Consider the following 15,316-nt stretch of genomic DNA (forward strand, 5'->3'; position numbering starts at 1 on the left):
GTCTTGATGTCCAGCAGAGATGAGATGGGTTGGCCTTGGGATTGGGGAGGTGCGGCGGGGTCTGGAATGAGACAGCCAAAGTTTGGGGATGATGAAGGGAAGGGGAGCCCATTACTGGGTGAGCTTTTGTGTGAGGTGCCCCTGCCCAGGGAGGCAAAGATTTGGTTTCAAATGAACATTATTAAAGTGAGAGGTGTGGGCAAGAGGGAATTCCATCCCTCTGCCTTGGAGTATGGGCCCTATGAGCCCAGGAAGAAATTCCACCCTGGACCCCTCATGGGATGGCAACCCAGGGATTTCTGATTGGCTTTGGGCCCCTGGTGCTTCTCCCTTGCTGTGTTCCCAGTGGTCCCTAACCTTGAACTCCACCCTGATTCTCCAAACCCATCTCCCTACCTCTGTTCGGGGCTGTCTCTGGATCTGAGTTTGTTCCTGAGCTGGATAAATGTTTTCCTGAGCAGAATCCCGTCTTGTTGGTGTCCCATGCCAGTTCCTGGTAACTATAGCCTCCCTGGACATGAACCTGCGGCCCTGGAACGCAAAACCCTGCAAAATTAAGACCCTCCCCAGACCTCCAAAATCCCAAAATTCCCTAAAATTCACTCAAAACTCCCCAAATTCCCTTAATTTCCCTATAATGCTCTTTTTGTCCCCCTCTGCTGCCTCTGCAGATGGTGTCTTGGGGACAACTCCAGGAATTTGGAGGGGATCTCTCCTCCTCTGCCACCCCCCAAAAACCCAGCACTTTTGTGAAAAAAATCCCAACAATCCCTTGGATTCAAGGGGGTGTTCCCCCATTTTGTATGCATTTTGGGGGGGTTCCCCCCTAATTTGTCAGTGTTTTTTGCCATTTTTTGGTGGTTTTGGCATTTTTCAAAGTGAGCTTTTTTGGGGGGGGTTCCCCCAATTTTTTGGAGGTGGGTGCCTCAATTTTTTTCTGGGGGTTCACCCCCTCCCCCAATATTTCCTCCATTCCCCTCCCCCCTTTTTGGTGATTTTGGGGGAGAGGGTTGCAATTTTGGGGGGATTTTGGGGAAGGGTTGCTGTTTTTTGGGGGGTGTTCCCAGGTTTTGGAGTGGAATTGAGGAATTTGGTGGTTTGGGGGAAAACTTTGGAGCTCCTGGGGGGAATTTCGGGGTTTTAGAGCAGGAATTTTAGGATTTTTTTGTAACATTTGGGTGTTTGGGGGGAAATTTGGGGTTTTGGGGAGAACTTTGGGTTTTTTAGGGGGAGGATTTGGGGTTTGGGGTAAAAAAACTGGGGTTTTGGGGTGGAAAATTTGGTGGGATTGGGGGCAAAATTTTGGGGGGGAGAATTTGAGTCTTGTGAGGATGTGGGACTTTTGGGAGAGTATAGGGGTTTTGGGGGTATTTGGAAGGAATTTTTGGATTTTTTGGGGAGGAATTTGGTAGTTTTGGGGGGAAAATTCAGGGGTGCTGGCAGAGTTCTGATTTTGGGAAGGGGATTTGGGGAGGATTTTTTGGATTTTGGGGGAATCTCCACTGATGGGGAGGAGTCCTGATCACAGTGAGGAGCTGCATTTTGGGGAGGCCTGAATTTGGGGAGGGGTCTCAGGGAGGATTCCTGATTTTGGGGTGGGATGTGGGGGGATTTTCCAGTGATGGGGAGGTTTCTTGGGGGTGGGATTTTGGGAGGAGTCTCATTGGGGGACCATCCTGAGCTGGAAGCAGGGGGGACGTTGGGAGTGGAATTTGGGGAGTGTTAGAAATGGAAATAATTTGTGCTAACTAAATTGTAACTATTTGGAAAGTTATTACTAGAAGCAATCAGGGGAATTGGTGTTGCAAGGCAGATGGACCCCTTTACAGATATTACATGTTAAAATTAAGATACCGGATTGTAGTTTTGAGGTAAGTAATGTCCCAAGAGAAAATTGACCATGAGATGGACAAAATTGGAATGACTTCAGGCATAGGGCCTGAAAATTATGAAGTGTAAGACTAATTAGTGGAACACAATGCTTACTTACATAACACAATGCTTAGTACGCACACAAAACCTGCAAGGTTATCTGGAGGACAACAAGGATGAGTGTAAGCCTTTGTCCAAAGACCACCAAAAGAAGACTGAAGACCCCCTAACAAAAAGTGAAACATGCGCCGTGAAGAACAGTGATGTAAAATTAAAGAATCGGAAATAGGAAGAGACTTACAGGAAACATGAATGAATATGTATAAGCATACAGTATATAAGTTTAGTTTGAATTGCTTTGTTTTATATGTGAGGTAGGGTGAGAAGTCCTCCCCATAACCCGTTCAGTTTTGCTAGTGCTTTAATCATTCTTAATTATTGGCAAGCTATATTCATATCTATATATCTATATATCTATATATCTATATATATATCTGTATTATATATATATATATATATTTATATCTGTATGTGTGTGTGTGTGTGCATATACGTGTGTGTATATATATATATATATATATATATATGAATATATTCACTAAATTGTACTCTTTTGCTAAATTATATTCCTTTACATCAAATTGCTATTCAATCCACTAAATTGTACTCTTTTATTTAGTTGTTTTCTTGTATTCAATTCACTAAATTGTATCATTTTTCTTTTCTTATTATTAAACTGCTGTTAACCCAATAGACCTAGTCGTCCAAATTTCAATTTCATTTATGACACTGCCCTTGGGTGAGTTACATCCACAGCGAGAGGGAGGAGGAGATGATCCCACCCATGGCTGCTGCTGGGTCCAGACATTTGGTGATATAAAGCTGAGCCAGAGCTTCAGCATCTCTCCCAAAATCACAGAATCACAGAATGCCTTGCCTTGGAAGAGACCTTAAAGTTCATCTCATTCCACCACTTGCCATGGGCAGGGACACCTTCCACTATCCCAGGCTGCTCCAAGCCCTGTCCAACCTGGCCTTGGACACTTCCAGGGATCCAGGGGCAGCCATGGATTCTCTGGGCAAGCTCTGATCTGTGCCCAGGTGAGCAGGGTCAGGACCCAAGGGAACAGCTGGAGCTGGGCCGGAGCAGGGCTGGGGATCAGCAAAAGCTTCTTCCCCCACAGGGGGCTGGGGCAGTGCCCAGGCTCCCCAGGGAATGGGCACGGCCCCGAGGCTGCCACAGCTCCAGGAGCCTTTGGCCAGCGCTGCCAGGGATGCACAGGCTGCGATTGTTGGGGTGTCTGTGCAGGGCCGGGGGCTGGACTCCATGATCCCAATGGGTCCCAGATCCCAGCTCAGCCCCTTGTGCAACTCTCACCCTTTGGCTCAGCCTTTGTGTCCCCTGGAGGCGCTGGCAGAGCTGATGGGGTGGGGCAGGAGCGGGGCAGCCCCGGTGTTCCCCTGGCAGTGACACCACAGCCAGGGCAGCCCCAGCGTTCCCCTGGCAGTGACACCACAGCCATGGCAGCCCCAGCGTTCCCCTGGCAGTGACACCACAGCTGGGGCAGCTCCAGTGTTCCCCTGGCAGTGACACCACAGCTGGGGCAGCTCCAGTGTTCCCCTGGCAGTGACACCACAGCCATGGCAGCCCCAGCGTTCCCTCCCTGGAGATGCTCCAAGGGAAGCGTCCAGAGCTGCATCCAGTCAGTGGAACTGAGCGGCCACTGAGCACCCCCTGCCTGGGCTGCTGTGGATTCCTCTGCAGACAGCTCAGGGAAGGTCCCCTTGGCCACCCACACAGTGCCACAGACAAGTGTCACACACAGTTACAGAGCTCTGCCCAGAGCTGACAGCAGGAATCAATTAAAAAAAAAATTTAAAAATTAAAACCACCAAAAAAAACAAGAAAAAGAGGACTCCTCCCAGCAGATCCTTTCCATCCTTCAGTTTTCACGTCTGCATGTGCACAAGACCTGGGGCTGCAAAAAATGAGGCTTCATTGGCACATTTGCAGGAAAAGCAGGTTTAGGGCAGGTTATCAGCAGAACTGTTCTCAGCTGGGTGAAAAAGGCCCCTTTGGCAGCTGCAGGGCCATTGAAAATGCAGATCCTTAGGCCATGGGGGAGAAAAGGGCTCTGAATTCCCCTCCCTTGACACACAAACCCTGCTCCCAGGCTGCTCCCCACACAGGATTCTACTGGAAGACTGTGGAAAGCTGAGAGTTGACTTTGGCTTCTCCATGTTCCGTGTCCTAAAGCTGCCTGGGAGAAGAAATTTAGGGTCAACTCCACTGGCACAATCCCTCCTGGCCCAGGGCACAGCCCCAGGAAGGTCTTTGCTCCTCGCTCGGCCCTCCCTGAGGAGGCTGGCAGGGCTTGCAGTTTTATGGCATTTGTCCTTGCTGCCCCTCATGTCCCACTGCCCCACAAAGAGCCCCGAGCCACCCGTGAGGGACAGGCCCTGCTGGGCCAGGCCTGGGCTCAGGGTTTGGCCTTTCTGCTTCCTCCAACCCAGCCAGGGCTGGCTCAGCATTGCAGTTCCCTGTGCTGTGCCCCAGGCTCGCTCGGCCCCTGCTGGAAAGGGACCTGAGGTACCTCGATCCCCTCGGGCAGTGCATGGGAGAAAACAACTAGCTTCCCAGGAGGGGGGAAACAAACTTTTACTTGAAAAATTTAGAGAATGAAGTACTTGGGAAATCATAAAGTGACATGGAATTACAGTAAAGCACTTCACAGAGAACTGACTAAGCAAACTCTAATCCATCCAACTTCAAGTTATACAGATTTGGAGAAAAGGAATTCAAGAGAAGAGAGAGGGACAGAGATCCACAGTCAGCCTTGGATCCAGCGCCATCTCAGCTGCTGTGAGCTCCGGGGCTGTGGCACATGTCAGTGTCTGTAAGAGACGCTTTCGGGGTGTGGACGTTCCGGGACACGGCAGAGACCTCTATAATCGAGTTAGATGTCAGTAGTTTATTTCAGGGCGTGGGAGAGAGAGAGAACCTGCTAGGAGCCAGCAGATGAAGCTCAAAGCAGGCTCAGAGGGAACAATACAAAAGGGAGTAAAATACGAATACATGAGTTCAAGACTTAAGATAGCTAAGAAAGAGAGTAACAGAACAGAAGTGAGAGAGCTGGGAAAAGAGCATAAAGAAGAGAAGTAAAAAGAGCAGGAAAAAGAGCGTAGAAAAAGTGAGGCAAGAGAGACAAGAGAGCGTAGCAAGAGAGCGAGCTCTCCTTTACAGTTGCTTATATAACCTATACATTGAATATTTTAATCCTTCACTAACCAATCTTTCTAAGTATACTAATACAGTAACATTTGTGTGTGACCTATAGAAATCGCTGCTTTTGCATATTTTTAGTTATCTCAGGGTCCTTCAGACCTTTCCTTATAAGGCTGGGAAGAGGGGTCTTAGCTTAGTTTTACTGGGGGAAAGAATGTGTTCTGGCATACCAGACCGGCTTCTTTCAATTATTCAAACTGTTCTTTCATTTGTATTTCTTCCTTAGCCTTTCTGGCTAAGGAGTCATATTTATAATTTCTTTCTAATTCTACCTTCCCAACAAGTGTCACACTCGTGTCACAGCCTCACCTGCTGTGGTTCCTCTCCCAGGTGGGGTTTTTGGGGTGCCAGGGGCTTGGCAGCCACTTTGGGGCTGGAGCAGAGGCTGCAGTGGCTGGGCTAGGGCAGAGACTGCACCACCCATTCAGAACTTGTTCTGCCCCCCAAACACACTGGAGATGTCTGGGACCATTCATCATTTCTCTGCTCTCCAGCACTGAGGCAACGCACTCTGGCTGCAGCTCTGAGCTCATGCCCATGGCAACTACCCCTGACAATGGGGCTCCATGGAGCTGCTCTCAGGAGCCCCCCAAGAGCTGGGGAGTGCCCCAGAACTGCCTCAGAAATGTGGGATACCCCAAAATCTCTTCAGGAATGTGGAATATCCAAAAACTCACTCAGTAACGGACACGCCTTCCCTTCATCATTCCCAAGCTTTGGCTGTCTCATTGCAGGCCCCACTCCACATCCCCAATCCCAACCCCAACCCATCCCATCCCTGCTGGACATCAAGACCCCCTTCCCAAGCCTGATTTCCCCCATTTCATACCTCCCAAACTCCATCACACCTATCCTGCCCCACCCAATGCCCATGTCACACCCCTGATCTGCATCCCACTTCACCCAATCCCCTTCCAACTCCATTCCACCTGATGCCTTCAGAAGGCTGACCTAGAACAGAGGCTAGACAGAGTTAAGAATAAAGTTTATTAAAAGGTCTTAAAGGATACACCTTAGGCAGTACAAGAGCCTTCCCAGGGCTACACCCAAAATGGACCAAAAATGGTCAAAAAAACCCAAAAACAAACAACTCATCACGAGGTCTCACATTTTTGTAAGTTGAGGTCCATCTGCATATTTGGGTTCATGGTCCAATTATAGCTTCAGATGATGAAGTCCTGTCCTTGTTTTCTCTCTTCAGTCCACCCTTGTTTATGCTTTTGAGACTGCAACTTGTAATGATTGTCCTGGGTATCAAGCTAGAAAAGGAATTGTTTTGTCTACCTACTCTGTGAAGAGAGCTCAGTAACAAAACAGGAAGTTCAAAACTACAAACCTAGACAGTGCAGAATATGAAAAATATGAAAGCTAAAACTTAAGGCATCACACCCGGAGGGGTTGTGGAATCCAATAGTTTTGAGTGGCACTGTGCAGTTTTCAGTGGCATTGAGTGGTTCTGAGGTGACAGATAAAACTCTCGTTGCTTTGAGTGCCAAAAAATGGAGAAAACTCCACCAAATAGCTCCACAACCCCCAAGTATTTCCCTGAATACCAGATTACCTTGAAGCACTAGTAAAATGTGAGGCTCTAGATGCCTTTGATGAATTTATAGACTTTTACCCCAATTTTGTCTGTTTTAAAGGGATGAAGATGAATCAAAAGATAATCGGAACAAAACAAAAGGACCACCAGCCCAGTGTCTTCCTAACACAGATCACTGGGAACATGGGTCATCAGGGCTCTGCCCAACGTGGGTCCTCCCAAGGGGGATGGAGCTGGAGCAGCACATGAAGCTCTTCCTGCACTTGGGGCACTCGCAGGGCTTCCCTTAGTGGTGCCTCTGTTGGTGTCTGGTCAAGTTAGAGCTCTGGGTGAAGCTCTTCCCACACTGGGGACACTCATAGGGCCTCTCCCCGCTGTGGCTGCGCCGGTGGGAGATGAGGTGGGAGTTTCGCTTGAAGCCCTTCCCGCAGTCAGGGCAGTGGAAGGGCCTCTCCTCTGTGTGAATCCGCTGGTGCACGAGGAGAGTGGAGCTGATGTGAAACCTCTTCCCACACTCGGGACACTCGTAGGGCCTCTCCCCAGTGTGGATGCGCTGGTGACGGATGAATTCAGAGTTGCAGCTGAAGCCCTTCCCACATTTCCCACACTCATAGGCCCATTCCCCAGTGTGGATCATCCGGTGGCGGATCATTTTGCTGCTCGAGCTGAAGCTCTTCCCACACTCCAAGCACTTGTAGCGCTTCTCCCCATCCTGAAGCTGCTCATGGACCACCAGCTCAGAGCCCTGGCTGGATCTCCGACTGCCTTCCCGGCACAGGGTGGGTCTTTCCTCCTCAGAGCACCCTGGGATAGGTTTGGAGCCCCTCCTCCTGTGGGATCTCCAGGGATTTTCTTCCCCATTGGATTCCTGGAATGTGGAGCCGCTCAAGTCAGCCTCTTCCATGAGGTTCTGCTGCAGGGATTTGTCCTCCCTGGTCTCCATCCTAAGTTCCTTGTCTGGGGGAGGAAGTTCAAGGAGAGAATAAAATTTGCCTCCGTGCCAGAGGGAAGGGGAAGGAGATCCCCCCAGTGCGTCCCTGGCAGGACGGTGTTGGCAGCGGGGTTGTCCTGCAGCTGGGGGCCAGGCTGGGCTGGGAGATGGAGCAGGAGAGAGGGGGAAAGGGGCACTGACTTCCTCCTCACCTGCCTGGGTGTCCCGAGGCATCTTCCTCTTCCTCACAGCCTCCTTCTCTATCCAGACAAGATTTGGGATTGGAAAATCCTGGTTTGGGAGAAAACAAGGAATGAGCACAATGAGTTTGAATGTCCCTTGGCCCAAATCCCTCTCTAGAAGCCACTGGATATCTGAGGTGTCTTGATTTGAAAGGAAAGGTGTTTGCTAGGGAAGGCAGAAACCTCCACTGAAATTGATAAAAATGTAAGCAACAACCCCCTCCGAATTATTATAATCTTGATATCAAAGTGCTCTCAAATATTGATATAGGAATATAAATAACAGTTTTTACTAAAGAAAGGAAAATGAAAATGCAGCAGTACAAAAAAAAAACAAAAAACAAACAAACCAACAAAAAAACAACTCACTGAGAGAATCAGAATACAACCTGACACCCTGTTGGTCAGGGTGTTGGAAGCAGTCTTATCCAAATTTAAGATTAAATGGTGGCTGCAGTCCACATGGAGTGACAGATGTGGTTCTGTTGAAGCAATGATCCCATAGAAGGGTGTAGCTTACCTCTGAAATTCTGGTGCTGTAGATGTGTCTTCTCTCTCCTCTGGGATACAAGTGGAGAAAGACTGCCTGTGGTGTTCTGATGCTCAGATTATATCTAGGCAGGAATGGCCCAGGATGCTCCTGGGTGGAGCATCTCACAATGGAATGTTGTCATTTTATCAGTATTGCAGTGAGACTCAATGGCCCATTACCAGAAGCTATCCCCCTGGGGGGAGGATGGGTGGTGGGAGAGATAAAGAAAACTGCCTCACCAGGTTTTAACAGCTGGCCCATTAACAGAAGATATCACCCAGTTATGAGGGTTGGGTCATGGAGGAGATAATGAAAACTGCCCCACCAGGTTTTAACAGATGGTGATAGAATACATACTTTTGGTTACATCTTGCATTGCAACCCAAGACATGGGGTCCATAAAAACCTCCCAAACACCAAGATTCAGCCCTGAAAATGCCTTCCACGAGTTCCCCATCTCTGGTCTCCCTCTTTTGGTGTTCACGGTTTCCTCCTGTCCCAGCTGCTGGGGATCACCCTTGTACTGGGGGTCCTCTGTCTACTCAGTCCCTGACCTCTTCAGGCTGCTGGGAGTGCCAGGAATTTGAAATGTTCCCCCTATTTCTATCTCCTCACTTAGGGATGCTGGTATCCCCCAGTATCCCCCCAAGGGGCATTTTCCACTCAGCTCTGGAGTTCTTCATTCTCCAAACATCCTCCCCAAAAAACCCAACCCCTGAGGGACCCCTCAGGATATCTGGGCCGAGCTCCCCCTCCCCAGGCACCTGTCGGATTGAGTGGTGGCGGATGATGATCCCACAAGTAGGGGGCTATGAATTCAGGGAGTGCTCAACCTCTTGGTTCCTTCTATTTTTCCTGATCCACTTTTGTCCCTCCTTCAGGCTGAAGAAGCTGCTCAAGGAATCAGAAGCAAAACTCCAAGTCCCTTGGAGCTTCAATCGGCCCCACTGAGGGCAGGGACTGCCAAAGGCTCCCCAGGCACTGGTGAGAGCAGATTCTGGAGGCCAGGATTGCCGGGAGCCAAAGGCTCTGAGCAGGGAACTGCAATGCTGAGCCAGCCCTGGCTGGGTTGGAGGAAGCAGAAAGGCCAAGCCCTGAGCCCAGGCCTGGCCCAGCAGGGCCTGTCCCTCACGGGTGGCTCAGGGCTCTCTGTGGGGCAGTGGGATGTGAGGGGCAGCAAGGACAAATGCCATAAACCTGTGTGACATTCTAGATCCTTATGGTATCAAGGGGCCAGTGGGACACTGTGGGAAGTTGTGGAACCAAGGGGATCATTTTGGCACTCTTGGGCCCATAGAACCAAGGAACCAGTGGGACCCTCTGGGGCCTTATGGAAACAAGATGCCACTGTGAGCCTGCAGGGCTGTAACAGCCCAGAACACTTCAATGCTGGTGGTAACCAAAGGTTCCTGTGCTTGAGTTTAGTGCACAGGAGGAACACCAACCAGATATTCTCAGAATGGACAGATGCAAAGAATATTCTTGGTAGGAAGGGACCCACAAGGACCATCAAGTCCAATTCCTAAGTGAATAGCCCCACAAGGATTGAACCCACAGCCTCAGTGATGCTGGCACCATTCTCTGACCAACTGAGCAAAAAGGTCAAAATGATACAAAATTTAACTGGCAGAATATAGACAATCATGGAACTATGCAAAGGGTTTAATACAACATTAAACTGAACATACAACTCTTACCATAGCATTAAGTTTACTAACTTAGCCCATTTAACCTAAAAAGTGTTAACCCTTAAGATTTTGGGTAACATTAAGATATCCAAAAATGTTCCAGGTAGGTAGGATAAGAAGGAGAAGAAAAAGAGACCAGAAAGACAGAAGATCTACAGAAAAACATTTCCAGGATGATCCCGGCCACTCCCAGTACAATTGCAGTCACTCTCAGGTATGAGCTGTTGCACTCAGTCACTCCCAGTATGGTTCCAGTCAACCCCAGATCCTCCCAGCATGATTCCAGTCATGGCCAGAGTGACTCCCTGTCACTCTCAGGATGGGCCCAGTTGCTCCCAGTCACCTCCAGCATGCTTCCAGTCACAGCCAGCACCTTTCCATTCCATTTGCTCCCAGTAGGATCCCAGTTAGTTCCACTGGGATCCCAGTATGACCCCAGCATGGGCACAGCTGCTCCCATGATTATCCAGTGTGGTTCCAGTTGCTCCCATTTACCTGCACTGTGGTTTCAGTCTCTCCCAGTCTATCCCAGTCACTCTCAGTCACTCCTCAGGTGCTTCCAGCCTGATCCCAGTTGCTCCCAGCCACTCCCAGTCATCCTGAGTGCAGTTACAGTTGCTGCCAGTATGGTCCCAGTCTTGCCCATCATGGCCCAGCTGCTCCCCCTGTGTTCCTGGCAGGATGCCAGTTGCCCTCAGCATGGTTCCAGTTGTTCCCTGTTCCTCCCAGTGTGATCCCAGTTGCACCCAGTTGCCCCCAGTATAGTCCCAGTCCCTCCCCAGATGATCCCAGCCGCTCCCAGCATGGTCCCAGTCACACTCAGTTGCACCCAGTGCAGACCCAGTCACTCCTACTTGTTCCCAGTTGTCTGCAGCACAGGGTCCCAGTTGTCCCCAGCACAGTTCCCATTGTTCCCAGTGTGTTCCCAGTCATCCCCAGTATGGTCACAGACACCCCCAGTATATCCCATTTGCCCTCAGCATGTCCATAGCCATTCCCAGACACTCCTAGTAATCCCAGTCAAGTGCTTCTTATCCCAGTATGATATCAGGCCCAGTATATCCCAGCTGAGCATTCCCTGAATTCACAGCCTCCCATCCGTGGGATCGTCACCCCGCCATCCCACAGGTGACTGGGGAGGGCAAGCTCGGCCCAGATATCCTGGGGGGTTCCTGGGTTGCGTTTTGGTGGGGGGGGGGATGTTTGGAGAATGAAGAACTCCAGAGCTGAGTGGAAAATGCCCCTTGGGGGGACATTGGGGGTTCCCAGTGGCTGCTGCTGGCAGAGGCAGTCTCGAGGAGCAGAGCTCTGTGACCCCCAGGACCCCAAAGTGGGGAGCCCAGAGAGGGGGACAGCCGCGATTTGCGGGACCCTCAACAGCCTGGAGAGGGGCGGGGGGGGGGGTGTCTCCACGGACCCCCTGAAACCCCAAGAAGAGAATAAGGGGAGCAGGGACCCTGGGACCCCAAAAACTTCCAGCATCCCTAAGTGTTGAGATGGAAACAGGGGAAATTTTTAGATTCCTGGCACTCCCAGCAGCCTGAAGAGGTCAGGGACTGAGTAGACAGAGGACCCCCAGTACACACGTGACCCCAAGGAGCTGGGACAAGGAGGAAACCCTGAACACCAAAAGGGAGAAAACAGAGGTGGGGAATTCCTGGAAGGCATTTTCAGGGCTGAATTTTGGTGGTGTAAAATTTTTATGGACCCCATGTCTTGGGTTGCAATGCAAGATGTAACCAAAAGTATGTATTCTATCACCATCTGTTAAAACCTGGTGGGGCAGTTTTCTTTATCTCTTTCATCACCCATCCCTCATAATGGGGGGGATGTCTTCTGTTAATGGGCCAGCTGTTAAAACCTGGTGAGGCAGTTTTCTTTATCTCTCCCACCACCCATCCTCCCCCCAGGGGGATAGCTTCTGGTAATGGGCCATTGAGTCTCACTGCAATACTGATAAAATGACATCAGCCCATTGTGAGATGCTCCACCCAGGGAGAGGAGCCAAATTTGTGGGAAATTTGTGGAATTTTGTGGGATTTTTGTGGAATTTTGAGGGATTTTTACGAGATTTGAAGAATTTTGAAAGACTTTTCTTCGATTGTGTGGAAATTGGAGGAGACTTTGTGGGATGTTTCTGGAATTTGGTAGGGTTTTGAGAGGATTTAGGAAATTTGGTAGGGTTTTGAGAAGACTTTTCTGGAATTTTGAGGAATGTTTCCAGAATTTTGTGGAAATTTGTGGAGATTTTGTGAGAAGTTTCTGGAATTTGATAGGGTTTTGAGAAGAGTTAGGGAATTTAGTAGGGTTTTTCTTGAATTTTATGGAGTTTTTTGGAATGTTGTGGAATTTTCGGGAATTTGGTGAGATTTTGAAGAGACTTGAACAATTTTGAGAAGATTTTCTTAGATTGCGTGTAAATTTGTGAAGGTTTTGTGGGATGTTTCTGGAATTTGGTAGGGTTTTGAGAAGAGCTAGGGAATTGGGTAGGGTTTTTCTGGAATTTTATGGAATTTTTTTGCATGTTGTGGAATTTTCTGGAATTTGGTGAGATTTTGAAAAGACATGAGGAATTTTGAGAAGATTTTCTTAGATTGTGTGGAAATTTGTGGAGATTTTGTAGGATGTTTGTGGAATTTGGTGGGATTTTTCTGGATCTTTGTGGGATACGGATGACACTTGGAAAATTTTGAGGGATTTTTCTTAGATTGTGGGGAAATTTAGAAAGATTTTGTGGGATATTTCTGGAATTTGGTAGGTTTTTGAGAAGATTAAGGGAATTTTGTGGGATGTTTCTGAAATTTTGTTGGGATTTTTGAGATGTAGAATTTTCTTGAATTTTGAGGGATTTTGAGGAGACTTGAAGAATTTTGAGGGATTTTTTTAAGATTGTGTGCAAATTTGTGGAGATTTTGTGGGATGTTTCTGGAATTTGTTAGGGTTTTGAGAAGATTTTGAGAATTTGATGGGTTGTTTGTGGAATTTTGTGGGCTGTTTGTGGAATTTCATGGAATTTTTGTGGAATTTTGAGGGATTTTTACGAGACTTGAAGAATTTTGAAAGATTTTTCTTCGATTGTGTGCAAATTGGAGGAGATTTTGTGGGATGTTTCTGGAATTTTGAAGGGGTTGTTGCTTACATTTTTATCAATTTCCGTGGAGGTTTCTGCCTTCCCTAGCAAACACCTTTCCTTTCAAACCAAGACACCTCAGATATCCAGCGGCTTCTAGAGAGGGACTTGGGCCAAGAGACATTCAAACTCATTGTGCTCATTCCTTGTTTTCTCCCAAATCAGGATTTCTCATTCCCAGACCTTGTCCAGATGGAAGAGGAGGCTGTGAGGAAGAGGAAGATGCCCCGGGACACCCAGGCAGGTGAGGAGGAAGTCAGTGCCCCTTTCCCTCTCTCCTGCTCCATCTCCCAGCCCAGCCTGGCCCCCGGCTGCAGGACAACCCTGTTGCTGAGGCCGTCCTGCTGGGGATGCACTGGGGGGATCTCCTTCCCCTTCCCTCTGGCACGAAGGCAAATTTTATTCTCTCCTTGTCTTTCCTCCCCCAGACAAGGAGCTGAGGATGGAGATCAGGGAGGACAAATCCCCAGGGCAGAACCTCATGGAAGAAGCTGTTTTGAGCAGCTCCACAGCACAAAAATCAAACGGGGAGGAAAAGCCCTGGAGATCCCGCAGGAGGAGGGAATCCAAACCCATCCCAGGGTGCTCTGAGGAGGAAAGACCCACCCTGTGCAGGGAAGGCGGCCGGAGATCCAGCCGGGGCTCTGAGCTGGTGGTCCATGAGCAGCTTCAGGATGGGGAGAAGCGCTACAAGTGCTTGGAGTGTGGGAAGAGCTTCAGCCGGAGCAGCAAACTGATCCGCCACCAGATGATCCACACTGGGGAATGGCCCTATGAGTGTGAGAAATGTGGGAAGGGCTTCAGCTTCAACTCCAAACTCATCATCCACCAGTGCATCCACACTGGGGAGAGGCCCTACGAGTGTCCTGAGTGTGGGAAGAGGTTTCAGACCAGCTCCAATCTCCTCCAGCACCAGCAGATTCACACAGATGAGAAGCTCTTCTGCTGCCCTGACTGTGGGGAGGGCTTCAAGCACAATTCCACCCTCGTCAGGCACCGGCGGATCCACATTGGGGAGAGGCCTTATGAATGTGGGGAATGTGGGAAGAGCTTCAGCCCAAGCTCCAGCCTCAGTACCCACAAACTCATGTACACTGGGGAGAGGCCCTACGAATGTCCCCAGTGTGGGAAGAGCTTCTCCAGGCACTCTCACTTGATCAAACACCAACGGAGGCACCAGTAAGTGCCTCCACCAAGCCCTGCTAAAGCCCCAAATGCAGCAAGAGCTCTGTCCATGGCTCCAGCTCCAGAGGATCCATGTTGGGAAGTGACCTGGTGACTTCGTGATCCATGTTCCATGTGATCCATGCTGAGAAAACCCCTGTACCTTTTCCTGCCTGTGGCAATGACATGATTTGGGATCAAAGAATGTGAGGGTATGGCCATGGCCCTGTCATTATATTCAATCCTATCTCAGGTCATTGCCAGGGGCAGGAAAAGGACTCACCAGAGGAGAAGGGTGTCATTTCGTGGCAGGAGGAAATACATGTCCAGGAAGAGCCAGTAGGTGGTGTTTAGTTTTCCCTGTAAATAGTTTGTCTTATCCCTTCTGTAATCCAAATTGTTTCTCTTCCTGTTCGTTCCTTATCTTGTTGCTATTCTCAATAAATTGTTCTTATCCGAGCCTGGGATCTTTGCCTTTTGTGTTTTCCATGGGAGGCGGGAGGGAAGTGAGCGGCAGCGCGAATTTAGTGGGAGCAGGAAATTGGTGAATCCCATTCATGAAGCCCAGCCCATGGAATCCGAGCATCCCAGCTGGTGCCAGGCCTGGTTGCCGTGGCAGCAGACTTGGGAGCGGGTCCCTGGCTGGGGGCTGCAGGATCCTCTTCCCTCTGGTGCCCAGGGACAGGAGTGGAGGGAGCAGCTGGAGCTGAGCCGGGCAGGTTTAGGCTGGATGTGAGGAAAAGGTTTTTCCCCCGAGGCTGCTGGGGCACTGAACAGGCTCCCCAGGGAAGGCTCCCAGCTCCAGGGCTGTCTGAGCTCCAGCAGCGTTTGGCCAGTTCTGCCAGAATCAGAGCCTGGGCCAGGGCTCCTTCACCCTGTCACAAACGAGGGCTTGACAGCGTTTAAAAAATCCCTGGCAAGGAAGGAA

At 49.5% G+C, this 15,316-nt stretch overlaps 1 protein-coding gene across 1 annotated transcript in view; it reads left to right on the forward strand.

Annotated features, from left to right (window-relative positions):
• LOC111944947 (uncharacterized) overlaps window positions 1-14,983 on the forward strand; it is a 225,502-nt gene extending 210,519 nt beyond the window's left edge. Inside the window, 1 exon segment of the mRNA XM_086872677.1 lies at window positions 13,861-14,983. Within this exon segment, the coding sequence (XP_086728803.1) occupies window positions 13,861-14,407 (547 nt within the window). The 3' untranslated portion in view covers window positions 14,408-14,983.
• The last annotated feature ends 333 nt before the right edge of the window (window positions 14,984-15,316 follow it).

The sequence above is a fragment of the Cyanistes caeruleus genome, unplaced genomic scaffold (assembly GCF_971803275.1).
Source record: "Cyanistes caeruleus unplaced genomic scaffold, bCyaCae1.hap1.1 HAP1_SCAFFOLD_69, whole genome shotgun sequence".
In the NCBI taxonomy this organism is placed as follows: domain Eukaryota; kingdom Metazoa; phylum Chordata; class Aves; order Passeriformes; family Paridae; genus Cyanistes; species Cyanistes caeruleus.